Consider the following 14,323-nt stretch of genomic DNA (forward strand, 5'->3'; position numbering starts at 1 on the left):
CTCAGTTCAGTCCTAGCTAAGCTTCAATCATAGATCTTTGTCTAGTCTCAGTTCAGTCTTAGTTAAGCTTCAATCGTAGATCTTTGTCTAGTCTCTGTTCAGTCTTAGTTAAGCTTCAATTATAGATCTTTGTCTAGTCTCAGTTCAGTCTTAGTTAAGCTTCAATTATAGATCTTTATCTAGGCTCAGTTCAGTCTTAGTTAAGCTTCAATCATAGATCTTTGTCTAGTCTCAGTTCAGTCTTAGTTAAGCTTCAATCATAGATCTTTATCTAGACTCAGTTCAGTCCTAGTTAAGCTTCAATCATAGATCTTTGTCTAGTCTCAGTTCAGTCTTAGTTAAGCTTCAATCATAGATCTTTGTCTAGTCTCAGTTCAGTCTTAGTTAAGCTTCAATCATAGATTTTTATCTAGACTCAGTTCAGTCTTAGTTAAACTTCAATCGTAGATCTTTATCTAGACTCAGTTCAGTCCTAGCTAAGCTTCAATCATAGATCTTTGTCTAGTCTCAGTTCAGTCTTAGTTAAGCTTCAATCGTAGATCTTTGTCTAGTCTCTGTTCAGTCTTAGTTAAGCTTCAATTATAGATCTTTATCTAGACTCAGTTCAGTCCTAGCTAAGCTTCAATCATAGATCTTTGTCTAGTCTCAGTTCAGTCTTAGTTAAGCTGCAATCGTAGATCGTTATCTAGACTCAGTTCAGTCTTAGTTAAGCTTCAATCGTAGATCTTTGTCTAGTCTCAGTTCAGTCTTTGTTAAGCTTCAATCGTAGATCATTGTCTAGCCTCAGTTCAGTCTTAGTTAAGCTTCAATCATAGATCTTTGTGTAGTCTTTGTTTAGTTTCAAACCTAGTAATTTATGTAGTCTTTTTTGGCCTTAATCCTAGACCTTTATATAGTCTTTCTTTATTAGGAATTTAACCTAACACAAATATTGCAAAACTTTTTTAGATGCTGCCCTATGGCCATGCAGCACAAATCAATATTGACTATTTTTTTTTCTAACACTTCAAAGAAATAAACCAAACTAACACAAAATACTTGACACCATTGACATTTGACCAGATCTAAACCAAACAAACAAATATACCAACAAATTGCAAGACTTTTTCCCCATCTTTATCTACGGAAACTTACTTCCTTTTAACCGCACAGAATATCTTGGCTTGGCTTTAACTGCAAACACAATTGTCTAACAAAATAACCACAGGTAAAAATCAAACACACTTCAAGTTTTGGGTAAACACTTGTATAGTTTTATTAAAACTTAACACAGACATTGTATACTCTTAGTACTACTGTTTGTTATTTGCTAATATTTACATAGGATTTCGATACACTTAAAGAATTGGTAAAGGATTTTACAATTTATCATCAGCAAAAGGACCAATATTGGCAATATGAGCCATTAGGGCGGGTATATTGCTTTGTTCATAGTTGCCGGTGAAGTAGTGTTCATAGGGTCCCGAAGCAAATACTCCCACATCATCGGCTCCATGAGTTTCGGAATCTAAAGGTACGGTAGCCATATAACGATATTTGGGATCTTTTAAATCAGCATTGGATAAATCGCGACGACCTTTTTTGGAGGAGTAGGTTTTGGAGTAGCCGGGGCCATTGGCATAGGAGAGAATGGTATAGGGCAGACCATCATCTCCATTGCCAGGGGCCAAACCAAATATGTTTTGACGGCGATTCTGAAAAATTTAATAAAATTGTAATATAATTCATAAGAATTAGTTTCTCAACAACTTACCGGATAACCATTAATGGTCATGGTATGTGCATGATCTGAGGTCACCACTATTAGCGTATCCTCCTCACTGGTTATATTACGCGCCAATTCTAAAGCTCTGGCAAATTCAGCTGTATCCTCCAAAGACTTGTGGGCTCTGGAGTCATGATGGGCCATATCAATTTTGGCTCCCTCCACAAACAAGAAATAACCTTGCTCATTTTTGCTTAATAATTTAATGGCCGCCTCGGTCATTTCCGTTAAAGAGGGATCAGAGTTTTCCAAATGCTCTCTCTTTAAATCGCCATGATAGGGACAATGCGAAGCACTGAATAAGCCCATTAAATAATCTGTTTTATTTATATCAACCATTTCCAAACCCTTTTTCGACCACACATATTCGGCAGATTTATTTTCTTGTTTTTTCTCTTGCAACCATTCTTGAATTAAATCTCGGTTGTCGGTCCTATAGCCGCGAGAGCCTTCTTCATCATTTATAGATTTATCACGGAAATTCCGACGACCACCACCTAACACAACATGCAACTCTTTGCCCACTGGCCATTCCACCAATTGGCGGGCTATGTCTACATTAATGTCATCACTGCAGCCATCATTGATAACAGCCTGGTTATATTCCCAACCACGATTGGCAGTATGAGCATAAACACCAGCCGGTGAAGCATGTGTTACCCGGGCAGTGGTAACCAAACCAGCCCATTTGCCAGCATCTTGAGCCCATTTAGCCAAACTTTCTGTATGAGTTGTAGTATCATTGGCTTTAAAGCAATCATATTTAGGTACCTGAGCATTGACTCCTATGGTGCCATAATTAGCCTTAACACCATTCAAATATGCCGTAGCTGTGGCCGCTGAATCTGGAGTTCTTTTATTTACCGCATATGTTCGTGATAAACCCACATAGGGAAACTTTTCAAATGACACCTGCTTATTGCTGTCACCCATAAAATCTCTGGTCGCCGTTATGGTATGCACAGACATTCCATCACCCAAAAACAATATAATATTTTTGGCCTTGTTCGTATTGAGCTTGTTCAATTTCTGCAATTTGTGAGCCAATATATTTTGAGCCTTGTTCATCCAAAATTCTGTGGTTTGTTCTTCATCCAAGGGCTGGTAACTGCGAGCTCGTGGAAAATTCGGATGTTGTCCATTGTCATGGGCCAAGGCCGAAGCCCAGAGTAATGTTAAAGCAATAAAGAGCCTCATAGTGTGGAGGTTCTGACCACAATGTGCTAAATTTCAGACGATACTGTTAGGCGATTTGTTATATTTATTACATTTATACTTTTGTTTTAAATCTTATCAAATGGAGGAGTAGCTACTGATTTCTATGCTTATCATCTTATCAGCGAGGCAGATATTAAAATGAAAATTTTCAATAGTTCACAAAACGAAAACAAGCTGTTTTTTTCGAAATAATAGTTGTGCTGAAAACAGGGGCGGAGCAATAATAAGTTTGGAATAGGACAATATCATAATAGGCTTTCTCTAGTTCTTTGCAGTTCAAGGCAGATAGCAGAGTTAAACTAATGCCACAAATAAGATTCAATCTTAGAACTGTTTATAGTCTTACTAAAGCTTTAATCGTAGAGTTTTATTTAGTTCCAAATAAGCTTCAATCGTTGATCTTTATTTAGTCCCAAATGAGCTTCAATCGTAGATCTTTATTTAATCCCAAATGAGCTTCAATCGCAGATCTTTATTAAGTCCCAAATGAGTATTAATTGTAGATCTTTATTTAGTCCAAAAGGAGCTTCAATCATAGATCTTTATTTAGACCCAAATGATCATCAATCGTAGATATTTATTTAGTCCGAAATGATCATCAATCATAGTCCCAAATGATCTTCAATTTATTTAGTCCCATATAAGCTGCAATCGTAGATCATAATTTAGTCCCAACTGATCTTCAATTGTAGATCTTTATTTAGTCCCAAATGAGCATTAATCGTAGATCTTTATTTAATCCCAAATGATCTTCAAACTTAGATCTTAATTTAGTCCCAAATGAGCTTCAATCGTAGATCTTTATATAGTTCCAAAAGACCTACATTTGTAGATCTTTATTTAGTCCCAAATGATTTTCAGTCGTAGATCATTATTTAGTCCCATATTAATACCAAATCGTAGATCTTTATTTAGTCCCAATGAACTTCAATTGTAGATTTTTATTTATTCCCAAATGATCTTCAATCGTAGATCTTTATTTAATCCAAAAGGAGCTTCAATCGTAGGTCTTTATTTAGTCCCAAATGAGTTTCAATCGTAGATCTTTATTTAGTCCCAACTGATCTTCAGTTGTAGATCTTTATTTAGCCCCAAATGTGCTTCAATCGTGGATCTTTATTTAGTTTAAAAGGAGCTTCAATCGAAGATCTTTATTTAGTCCCAACTGATCTTCAGTTGTAAATCTTTATTTAGTCCCAAATGAGCTTCAGTCGTAGATCTTTATTTAATCCCAAAAAATCTTCATTCGTAGGTCTTTATTTAGTCCCAAATGATCTTCAACCGTAGATCTTTATTTAGTCCCAAATGATCTTCCACCGTAGATCTTTATTTAGTCCCAAATAATCTTCAATCGTAGATCTTTATTTAGTCCCAAATGATTTTCAGTCGTAGATCATTATTTAGTCCCATATTAACAACAAATCGTAGATCTTTATTTAGCTTAAACCGTAGATCTTTATTTAGTCCCAATGAACTTCAATTGTAGATTTTTATTTATTCCCAAATGATCTTCAATCGTAGATCTTTATTTAATCCAAAAGGAGCTTTAATCGTAGGTCTTTATTTAGTCCCAAATGAGTTTCAATCGTAGATCTTTATTTAGTCCCAACTGATCTTCAGTTGTAGATCTTTATTTAGCCCCAAATGAGCTTCAATCGTAGATCTTTATTTAGTCCAAAAGGAGCTTCAATCGTAGATCTTTATTTAGTCCCAAATGATCTTCAGTCGTAGATCTTTATTTAGTCCAAAAGGTGCTTCAATCGTATATCTTTATTTAGTCCCAAATGAGCTTCAATCCTAAATCTTTATTTAGTCCCAAATGAGTTTAATCATAGATTTTTATTTATTCCAAAAGGTGCTTCAATCGTATATCTTTATTTAGTCCCAAATGAGCTTTAATCCTAAATCTTTATTTAGTCCCAAATGAGTTTCAATCATAGATTTTTATTTATGCCCAAATGAGTTTCAATCTTAGATCTTTATTGAGTTCCAAATGATCTTCAATCATAGATCTTTATTTAGTCCCAAATGATCATCAAACGTAGATCTTTATTTAATCCCAAATGATCTTCAATCTTAGGTCTTTATTTAGTCCCGAATGAGCTTCAATCTTAGATATTTATTTAGTCCCAACTGATCTTCAGTTTTAGATCTTTGTTTAGCCCCAAATGAGTTTCAATCGTGGATCTTTATTTAGTCCCAAAAGAGCTTCATTTGTAGATCTTTATTTAGTCCCAAATGAGCTTCAATCGTGGATCATTATTTAGTCCCAACTGATCTTCAATCGTAGATCATTATTTAGTCCCAAATGATCTTCAATCGTAGATCTTTATTTAGTCCCAAATTATCAGCAATCGTAGATCTTTATTTAGTCCCAAATGAGCTTCAATCGTAGATCTTTATTTAGTCCCAAAAGAGCTTCATTTGTAGATCTTTTTTATTTTGTCCCAAATAAGCTTCAATGTTAGATCTTTATTAAGTCCCTAATAATCTTCACTTGTTGAAGGATCTAGGGACATAGAAAAGAGGTCCCCCTTTTAAAAAATTATTCAACCCCCCTTGGATCGCTTCTGTTTTATACATTTCTTTCTAGTATCAGTATAGCTAATTTCGAACGTCATTATAGCTAATACCATGTTAGTTTTGTTATCGCTTTTCAAGTGACAGCCACTAAAATAATTCCGCTAAAAAACAAGTAACGCCAGACGTTACTTAAAGCTACTTGAATTTGAAAAAATTATTATAGTCTTAAGAAAATTCTCTAACAAAACGGTTGCTACATTCCTTAGAACTCCGTTAAAATGGCTAAATTAAAAACAATTTTAATACTAACACTATTAATGGCTGCTGTGGCTACATTACAAGCCCATCTAGAAGAGGATATGGAGGAGGAACGTATGCATCCTAGTTTTAAGGAGGAAAAGTCTGGAAAAATTCTGTTGATGGCCCGTGAAGGCGAAGATACCAATGAGTTTTGGTTGAATATGGGCAAAGAGTTTGTGCGTCAACAACAGAAGCAGCAACAAAACACCAATGTGGCTAAAAATGTTATAATGTTTTTGGGTGACGGCATGGGTTTGACCACCTTGGTAGCAGCCAGAAATTATATAGATGCTGAACACACCAAATTATCATTTGAGGAGTTTCCCTATATAGGTTTGTCCAAAACCTATTCGGTGGATAAAATAGTGCCCGATTCGGCTACTACAGCCACGGCTTATTTGTGTGGTGTCAAGGCTAATTATGGTACGATTGGTGTTAATGCAGCCATTTTAAGGGATGACTGTCAGGCCATGAAAAATTCCAGTAATCATGTTTACTCCATAGCCAAATGGGCCATGGATGAAGGAAAATCAGCGGGCTTTGTTACCACCACACGTGTAACCCATGCCTCGCCTTCTGGTGTTTATGCTCATACAGCCGATCGTGATTGGGAAAGTAATGCCGATATAGAGCAGGTTTGTGGTGCTGATCATGGTTTGGATGATATAGCCCAGCAATTGATTTATGGTGAAGTGGGCTCAAGGCTTAAAGTAATGATGGGTGGTGGTAAAAGTGCTTTCATAGATAAAACCTTATATAGTCAAGGCTGGCGCACAGATGGCCGCAATTTAATAGAGGAATATCAAAAACAATCACCTAAATATCAGTATGTAGAAACCAAGGAACAATTGGAGCAATTGGATTTCTCGCAAACCGAACGCTTGTTGGGTGTATTTAATGATGGTCACTTGGATTATCACTTAGATTCGCTAGCTAATCCCGAGAATACTCAACCTACTTTAGAGGAAATGACCAAAAAGGCCATAGAGTTTATGCAGCTGCAAAAGGATAAAGGTTATTTCCTATTTATTGAGGGCGGCAGAATTGATATGGGTCATCATGATACCAAGGCCCGTTTGGCTTTAGATGAGACTAAGGAGTTTTCTCAAGCCATTGCTGTGGCCCGTGAAATGACCAGTGAAGAAGACACTCTGATTGTGGTAACTTCTGATCACTCGCATACCTTTAGTGTGGCCGGTTATCAAGATCGAGGATCGGATATTTTCAGTTTAGTTAGTAATGCAGATGATAAATTACCCTATGAACCGTTGAGTTATGCCAATGGTGAGGGATATTACAAACATTTCGATGTTAAGAATAGCAAACGTGTTAATCCCGAGGAGGTATTAAAGGGTGAGGCTAATGATGTATTCCCCGCCACCGTACCCTTGGACTCAGAGACTCATGGTGGTGAGGATGTGGGTGTCTTTGCTTCGGGTCCTTGGTCGCATTTGTTTACGGGTGTCTATGAACAGAATGCTATACCTCATATGATGGCCTATGCAGCCTGTGTTGGTGAGGGTCTAAAAGCTTGTGATAGCTTATCGGATGGAAGCATGAAATAAAGAGGAGTAAAATACTGACTACTTGAGTTTTGAAATTTAAATGTTTAAAAGTATTTTTAAGTGAATTTGAAGTATTTAGATAAGAACAATTGTAAATAAATGATAGAAATTAACAATTTGTTTAGATTAATGGCAAAGGTGGGGTAGGTTATTAGTCAAACTGAATGCTTGAGATTAATTTATAAAGAGAATTGATAAGTTTTCATTTTCTTAATGAATTGAATAAATGGGAATTTGGGATTAAAGGTTGAAATAGAGAAATTCTTTTCAAGATACAGTATCTCTCACAATATATCTACAAACGTCATATAATAAACATTAAATAAATTGACAGGAAAACTCAAAAAATTGGCATGATAGATTAACATTATTCGAACTTCTAATGAAATATTATCACTTAAAATTTCCGTCGTCTGAAGAAGTAAATTAATACGTCATTAGTGCACTTACAAATCAACAACAAAATCGTTTAAAAAGATGCCAATATTTTTAATAAAACAACAAACACATTTATAAGATTTTTTCTTTAATTTTGTTTTATTATCATCCCTCATTATCTTAATAATCTTTTAACTTATCGCCACTTCTCAGACTTTCCACAAATTGTTGCAACTCTGGTGTAGATTCTATTTTATCGACCGGTATCAATTTTCGCTCCTTGGTTAACATATACAGTCTGTTGGGTTCGTAAGAACGTATGCTACGTTTAGCACGATTAGGGCAAGGGAAACAATTGCCGGGAGGACCTCTAGGACCTTCTCTACCCGGTAAACCTCTGCCTATACCTTGTTTGCCCTTGGGTCCTGGTTCTCCCTTAAAGCCTTGGGGACCAGTGGGTCCCTGAGGACCCTGCACACCTTTATTACCCCCAATACCAGTATCTCCTCGGGGTCCCTGGTTGCCTTGAGGACCGGTTGGACCTACAGGACCGGGCTCACAGTAGCATGTTTTCAAAACAGCCTGAGCATAGCAACCCAAACCTAAAAAGAAATACAAAAACAAATTATTCCCAAAAAACATTTAAAAAAATAAAATAAACTTACCCAAAAACACGAAAATACCATAAAATATTTTCATTTTGTGAAACAGCTTGATGTTTTCCCCACGATCACTTTTACACAACTAATTTGTTAACACAGTTTTCACTTAAATTTATACCTTAAGTTCTTGATCATTATTAACACAACAAGTAACGGATATTATTAAAATGGTATCAAAAGTCAACAATAGCAAAAGAATTATTCTTTTCAATTCTTACAAATAAATATGTAAATTAGTTTTTCTTTTATGAGATGCACTTTAAAATGTTTAGTTACAGTTTTCTTTTGTAACCAGACAGTTTTATTGTATTGAATTTATGACAGATTAAAATTCAAATATTTTGGTAACATAAACCAAATGACATAAACGAAAATTTTTTATTGAGAATTTCCTGTTAAATTGTTTGGCCACAACAATGAAGAAGATCGGCATGCATACATAGAAAGTTAGTTTAGTGGATTTTTAATTTATTAGAATAATTGTTTTTACAGTTATTGTTACATTTATTTAACAATAGCAGTATTAAAAAATTCTAAAATTATTGATATGGCCATTAAATTCTGCTTTCCAGAAGATCTTAAAATTCTTTTTATTTTAGGATCAATTACCTTTAAACGAAATGTATTGAAGTGATCATCATGAGCTTTTAACAAAACTTCAAGCGTTAAATTACAGTATTAGACATTCAGAAAGACTGCATATTCCAGATGCTCGATTGTCCATTATATTCACATTCATTCATACACTTTTCTATGAGGAAATAATTTCTGTAATAAAACCTATGATACGTCCTTACCAGGACCAGAATACTGTCTTACGAAGATACTGCTCTATAGAAAAAATACTGTTATAAAGAAAACATACTTTCAAACGGCAGATCTAATTACTCTATAGATCACAAAACAGCAGTCTTTGTGAAAACTTTAATATTAAAGCTATGGAGTTGAAACCTAACAATTACTATAATGAAATTACATTTTTTGGGTCCAGAGAACACAGTAACTATGGACATGCACTCATTTGCAAAAATGGAAACTGTAGAATTCTGGAATTCCATTTCGATCCTGTAAAGGCCTTGAATATATTGATCAATATACTCGATTGTTATGGATACAATTTAGATATTTACAAACGAAACTAAGTCAAAGTCTAGAGTGGATTGTGACATTTAATTGCACAAGCAGGACTTACGTACAAACTTATGCAGTGTTCTCCATGCCAAAATGGAAGTAATATACGGATTTTTACACCAAATTTCTTACAAAAGAGGACATATCGAGCCCTTAGCGCCAAATTATTGTTTTATTGCAGAAATTAATTTTATGGACCGACTGATGCTTTTGCGTTCTCAGAATATCAAAATTGTTAATAACATCAAAAATATAGGGGGTATTTTACAGTAAACTAATTTTATAGTAAGCGACACACAGTGGTATAGAAAAAAAAGAGGGAAATAAATCTGTAACTTCTAGATTGGTGTGAATGAAATTTCACATGCGCAAAGCAGAAGTCTTGTCGAGTTTAAGTTCTGAACGTGGACCTCATGGGCCCACCAGGGGCCCGACCAAGTGCCCTCAAAGTAGGACACCTCGGGTATGTTACATTTTTAAAACGATATTATTTCTTGGTTTGAGTTCCGATTTCAAAAACATTATACATGTAGAATCTTCTCATCGAGCACTACAAAAAACCTAGTCGTAGATATCAATTATCTATTATATATTCTCATTTGAAAATTAAATTTTCAACATTTTTACCCACCCTACTCCGGTTTTTTGATAACAGCGTATCAAAATATTTCCCGATTTTTTTTCCAGTTTTCCTTTGTTGGACTAAAAACACATGTATGTGTCAAATTGAAAAAGAATTGTTTAAAAATAATGACAAAGTCCAAAGTTATATGCATTTGAATTTAAAAAATTTTAAAAAGGTGATTTTTTTCTGGAAGTGATACACGCCTCGGAGTTACCATTAAGGTCAATAGTCAAATGGAAAAAGAACTGTTTCAAAATAATGTCTAAGTCCAAAGTTATATGCATTTGAATTTAAAAAAGGTAATTTTTCTCTAATTTTTTGGGAAAAAATAACTTTTTTTCTTTTTAAGTTATCGCAAAAAATTTCTAAGAGGATGTATAAGGAATTTCTACTTTCTGAAAGATAAGTTTTCATAAAATATTTTAAAGGAAAACAAATTTCAAAATTGTTGTTACCGAGGGGACCAGGTCCTTTCAAAAAACACCTATTTTTTATGTAAAATAAAATTTTAGGGCAAAAATTCTCAAATCGCGTATTCGATATCAAAATATAGTAACCGATTATAGGTGACTCAATATGTTTCTAATTATTTTGTAAAAGGTCCCGATAACCCCGACCCTGGTATGGATATTATAACCAAAAAACTAAAAATGACCATTTTTGGAATTTTTCAACACTTTTTTGGGAATTGCGGGATTGCAGATAATAAATTTCAAAATTTGTTTTTATTTATCCATTTTAAATAGAAAAATTTCATTAAAAACAATTTATAAATAAAAATTTAATTTCATTTAGAGAGTTCCTGGCCTTTAGAGATGTGGAAGGTAATGTAAGGTCTAACTGATGGTCTTGTAAGAGCCCGAAAGCTGTTGTGAACTTAATATCGAACAGGAGGTAGGATTGTGAATCATCTGTAATGGAATATAAATTATCCGACCGGCTATGAATGGCTGTAGACGAGGTTATAGACGAGACTATAGACGAGACTAAAGAAGAGGCTATAGAGAGACTTTAGACGAGACTATAGACGAGACTAAAGAAGAGAGACTAAAGACGAGACTATGAGACTCTAAAAAAGAGACTATAGAGAGACTACATACTAGACTCAAAAAGAGACTTCAGACGAGACTATAGACGTGACTATAGACGAGACTTTAGATGAGACTATAGAGAGACTATAGACGAGTCTAAAGAATAAACTATAGAGAGACGAGACTATAGACGAGACTATAAACGAGACCATAGACAAGACTATAGACGAGACTTTAGATGAGACTATAGAGAGACTAAAGAAGAGACTATAGCGAGACTATAGACGAGACTATAGACGTGACTATAGACGAGACTTTAGATGAGACTATAGAGGGACTATAGACGAGTCTAAAGAATAAACTATAGAGAGACTATAGACGAGACTATAGACGTGGCTATGAACGAGACTAAAGAAGAGACTATAGAAGAGACTAAAGAAGTGACTATAGATAGACTATAGACGAGAATATATAGACGAGACTATAAACGAGACTATAGACGAGACTATAAACGAGACCATAGACAAGACTATAGACGAGACTTTAGATGAGACTATAGAGAGACTAAAGAAGAGACTATAGACGTGACTATAGACGAGACTTTAGATGAGACTATAGAGAGACTATAGACGAGTCTAAAGAATAAACTATAGAGAGACGAGACTATAGACGAGACTATAGACGAGACTATAAACGAGACCATAGACAAGACTATAGACGAGAATTTAGATGAGACTATAGAGAGACTAAAGAAGAGACTATAGACGTGACTATAGACGAGACTATAGACGTGACTATAGAGAGACTATAGACGAGTCTAAAGAATAAACTATAGAGAGACGAGACTATAGACGATACTACAAACGAGACCATAGACGAGACTTTAGATGAGACTATAGAGAGACTAAAGAAGAGACTATAGCGAGACTATAGACGAGACTATAGACGTGACTATAGACGAGACTTTAGATGAGACTATAGAGGGACTATAGACGAGTCTAAAGAATAAACTATAGAGAGACTATGACGAGACTATAGACGTGGCTATGAACGAGACTAAAGAAGAGACTATAGAAGAGACTAAAGAAGTGACTATAGATAGACGAGACTATAAACGAGACCATAGACAAGACTATAGACGAGACTTTAGATGAGACTATAGAGAGACTAAAGAAAAGACTATAGAGAAACTATAGACGAGACTAAAGAAGAGACTATAGAGAGACTATAGACGAGACTATATAGACGAGACTATAAACGAGACTATAGACGAGACTGTAGACGAGACTATGGAAGAGACTACAGACGAGGCTATAGACGACACTATGGAATAAACTATAGACGAGGTTATAATCGAGACTATAGGTAGATTATAGACGAAGTTATAGTCGAGACTATAGACGAGGTTATAGATGAAAATATAGACGAGACTATAGGCTAGATTATAAACTATACACGAGACTATAAAAGAGACTATAGACGAAAATTTTTTAAAGACAAGGTTAAACATTCTGGATTGGAGCTCACAGACCTGATTGTCCACATTCATTAAAAAGTGGAGACATTTCTTCACATTCTCTGAAATATGGTAATATGCCCTTATCATTAATAGATTAGAAATATATATTTATGAAGTAAGTCATCAAAAAGAACTCTGATACTAATTAAAACAATATAGATTAAAAATACTCTCCTCTCTCCGGATTCTAAAGATTAGACAAAAGAGATCTGAAGATACATCGCATACTTATAGAACCATCCCAACGTTTGCAATATTACTCAAGCTCAGACAATGATTCGAAGAGCTGATCTACTATGATATGATTGGCTAACACGGGAATTGTATAACCAATAACTTATCAACTAGTTCTAGGGTTTTAAATAGTACTTACAAGGTACTTCAATAATTTTACAAAATAAAGAGAATTGAAGTGTTTACCTATGAATTCAAAGAAACTGAAAATTTAAGTGAAATATTTATATAAACAGTGAACAAATTGTCCCTAAATAAATCTAGACCCCAATCACAACCAAATAAAAAAACACTTGTTTATAAAATTATCTTTTTTTCCATTTAAATAATTATTTATTAAGATTATTGAATTAGTTACAGCTGACCAGTTAGTATTCATCCTCATTCTCTTCGAAATGTTTTAAATTCTCATTTTTCACATATTCTATAATGGCTCTTAAAGCCGGTGTTGGTTGTAGCTTTCTAATGGCTACCATTTCTCCTTCCTTCGTCACCTTGTATATGGTATGGGGTTCATAGGAATCTAAACTGCGGCCAACAAATGATCTGGGTTTGGGCAAACATTCTGGCGGACAGGGTGTATCAATACCACGAGGACCAACAGGACCTTTAGGTCCTCTATTACCACCATCAGCACCACGTATACCTTTGCTGCCATTAAAACCTTTGGGACCGGTTGGACCTACAGCACCTGTATCACCTCTTCCACCCTGGCTGCCTTTATAGCCCTTAGAACCCTGTTGGCCATTGGGACCTGGATCTCCAGGAGGACCAGGTTCACAAATGCAATTTTTTAGCATAGCCTGAGCATGATAACTCAAAGCTAAAAATAGTTAAACAAATAAATAAAATGGTAGTTAGTATTTTAAGGAATTTCTGTTTAGAATAGAAAAACTTACCTAGAAATACCCAAAAACCAAATAAGATTTTCATTTTCCTCAAACTGTTAAAGCATAGATGTCAACACGATGAATTTTGTTAGACAATTGAACTGTAAACAATATTTCTTACTAGTTTTATAAGAACTTTGGGAAACAATTTGGAAAAGATATCAATGTTTTGGTTTACTTTCTGGCTTCAAAGAAAAGTGTTACTTTTCTATTCTTAATGCTACCAATAAATATGCTAATTTATTTTGATCTTTTCAGTTCTATTGTGTTTTGAAATGTATACCCACATTTACAGCAATTATAAGACGACAGTTTTATTAAATTTTATTTATGGCTTTTCAAAACTCAAATGTTTGTGGTAGAACAAAAGAAATCAAAACAAAAAAGTGGAAGAATGAAATGAAATGCATCTTTAGGAAATTGAGATCAAATATCTAAACAAATGGGAAAATCTATACAGGTGTTATAAATGATTTACTTAA

At 34.6% G+C, this 14,323-nt stretch overlaps 2 protein-coding genes across 2 annotated transcripts; one reads left to right on the top strand and one right to left on the bottom strand.

Annotated features, from left to right (window-relative positions):
• Positions 1–1,357: 1,357 nt before the first annotated feature.
• Alp10 (Alkaline phosphatase 10) lies at positions 1,358–2,965 on the bottom strand. The gene is made up of 2 exons (XM_065505606.1): positions 1,754–2,965; positions 1,358–1,694 (listed from the first exon to the last, which is right to left on the bottom strand). Exons 1-2 carry the CDS (start codon positions 2,960–2,962, stop codon positions 1,359–1,361), a joined length of 1,545 nt encoding a protein of 514 aa, XP_065361678.1. The 5' UTR covers positions 2,963–2,965; the 3' UTR covers position 1,358.
• Positions 2,966–5,784: 2,819 nt separating this feature from the next.
• On the top strand, positions 5,785–7,371 carry Alp9 (Alkaline phosphatase 9). Its single transcript, XM_065506077.1, has one exon. It carries the CDS (start codon positions 5,785–5,787, stop codon positions 7,369–7,371), a length of 1,587 nt encoding a protein of 528 aa, XP_065362149.1.
• The last annotated feature ends 6,952 nt before the right edge of the window (positions 7,372–14,323 follow it).

Source organism: Calliphora vicina, chromosome 3, assembly GCF_958450345.1.
Source record: "Calliphora vicina chromosome 3, idCalVici1.1, whole genome shotgun sequence".
Lineage (NCBI taxonomy): Eukaryota > Metazoa > Arthropoda > Insecta > Diptera > Calliphoridae > Calliphora > Calliphora vicina.

Coding starts and splice junctions, on each gene's coding strand:
- Alp9 (XM_065506077.1), top strand. CDS start 5,785: ATGGCTAAATTAAAAACAATTTTAATACTAACACTATTAATGGCTGCT.
- Alp10 (XM_065505606.1), bottom strand. CDS start 2,962: ATGAGGCTCTTTATTGCTTTAACATTACTCTGGGCTTCGGCCTTGGCC. Junction 1,695..1,753: donor TGACCATTAATGGTTATCCG/GTAAGTTGTTGA, acceptor TAAATTTTTCAG/AATCGCCGTCAAAACATATT.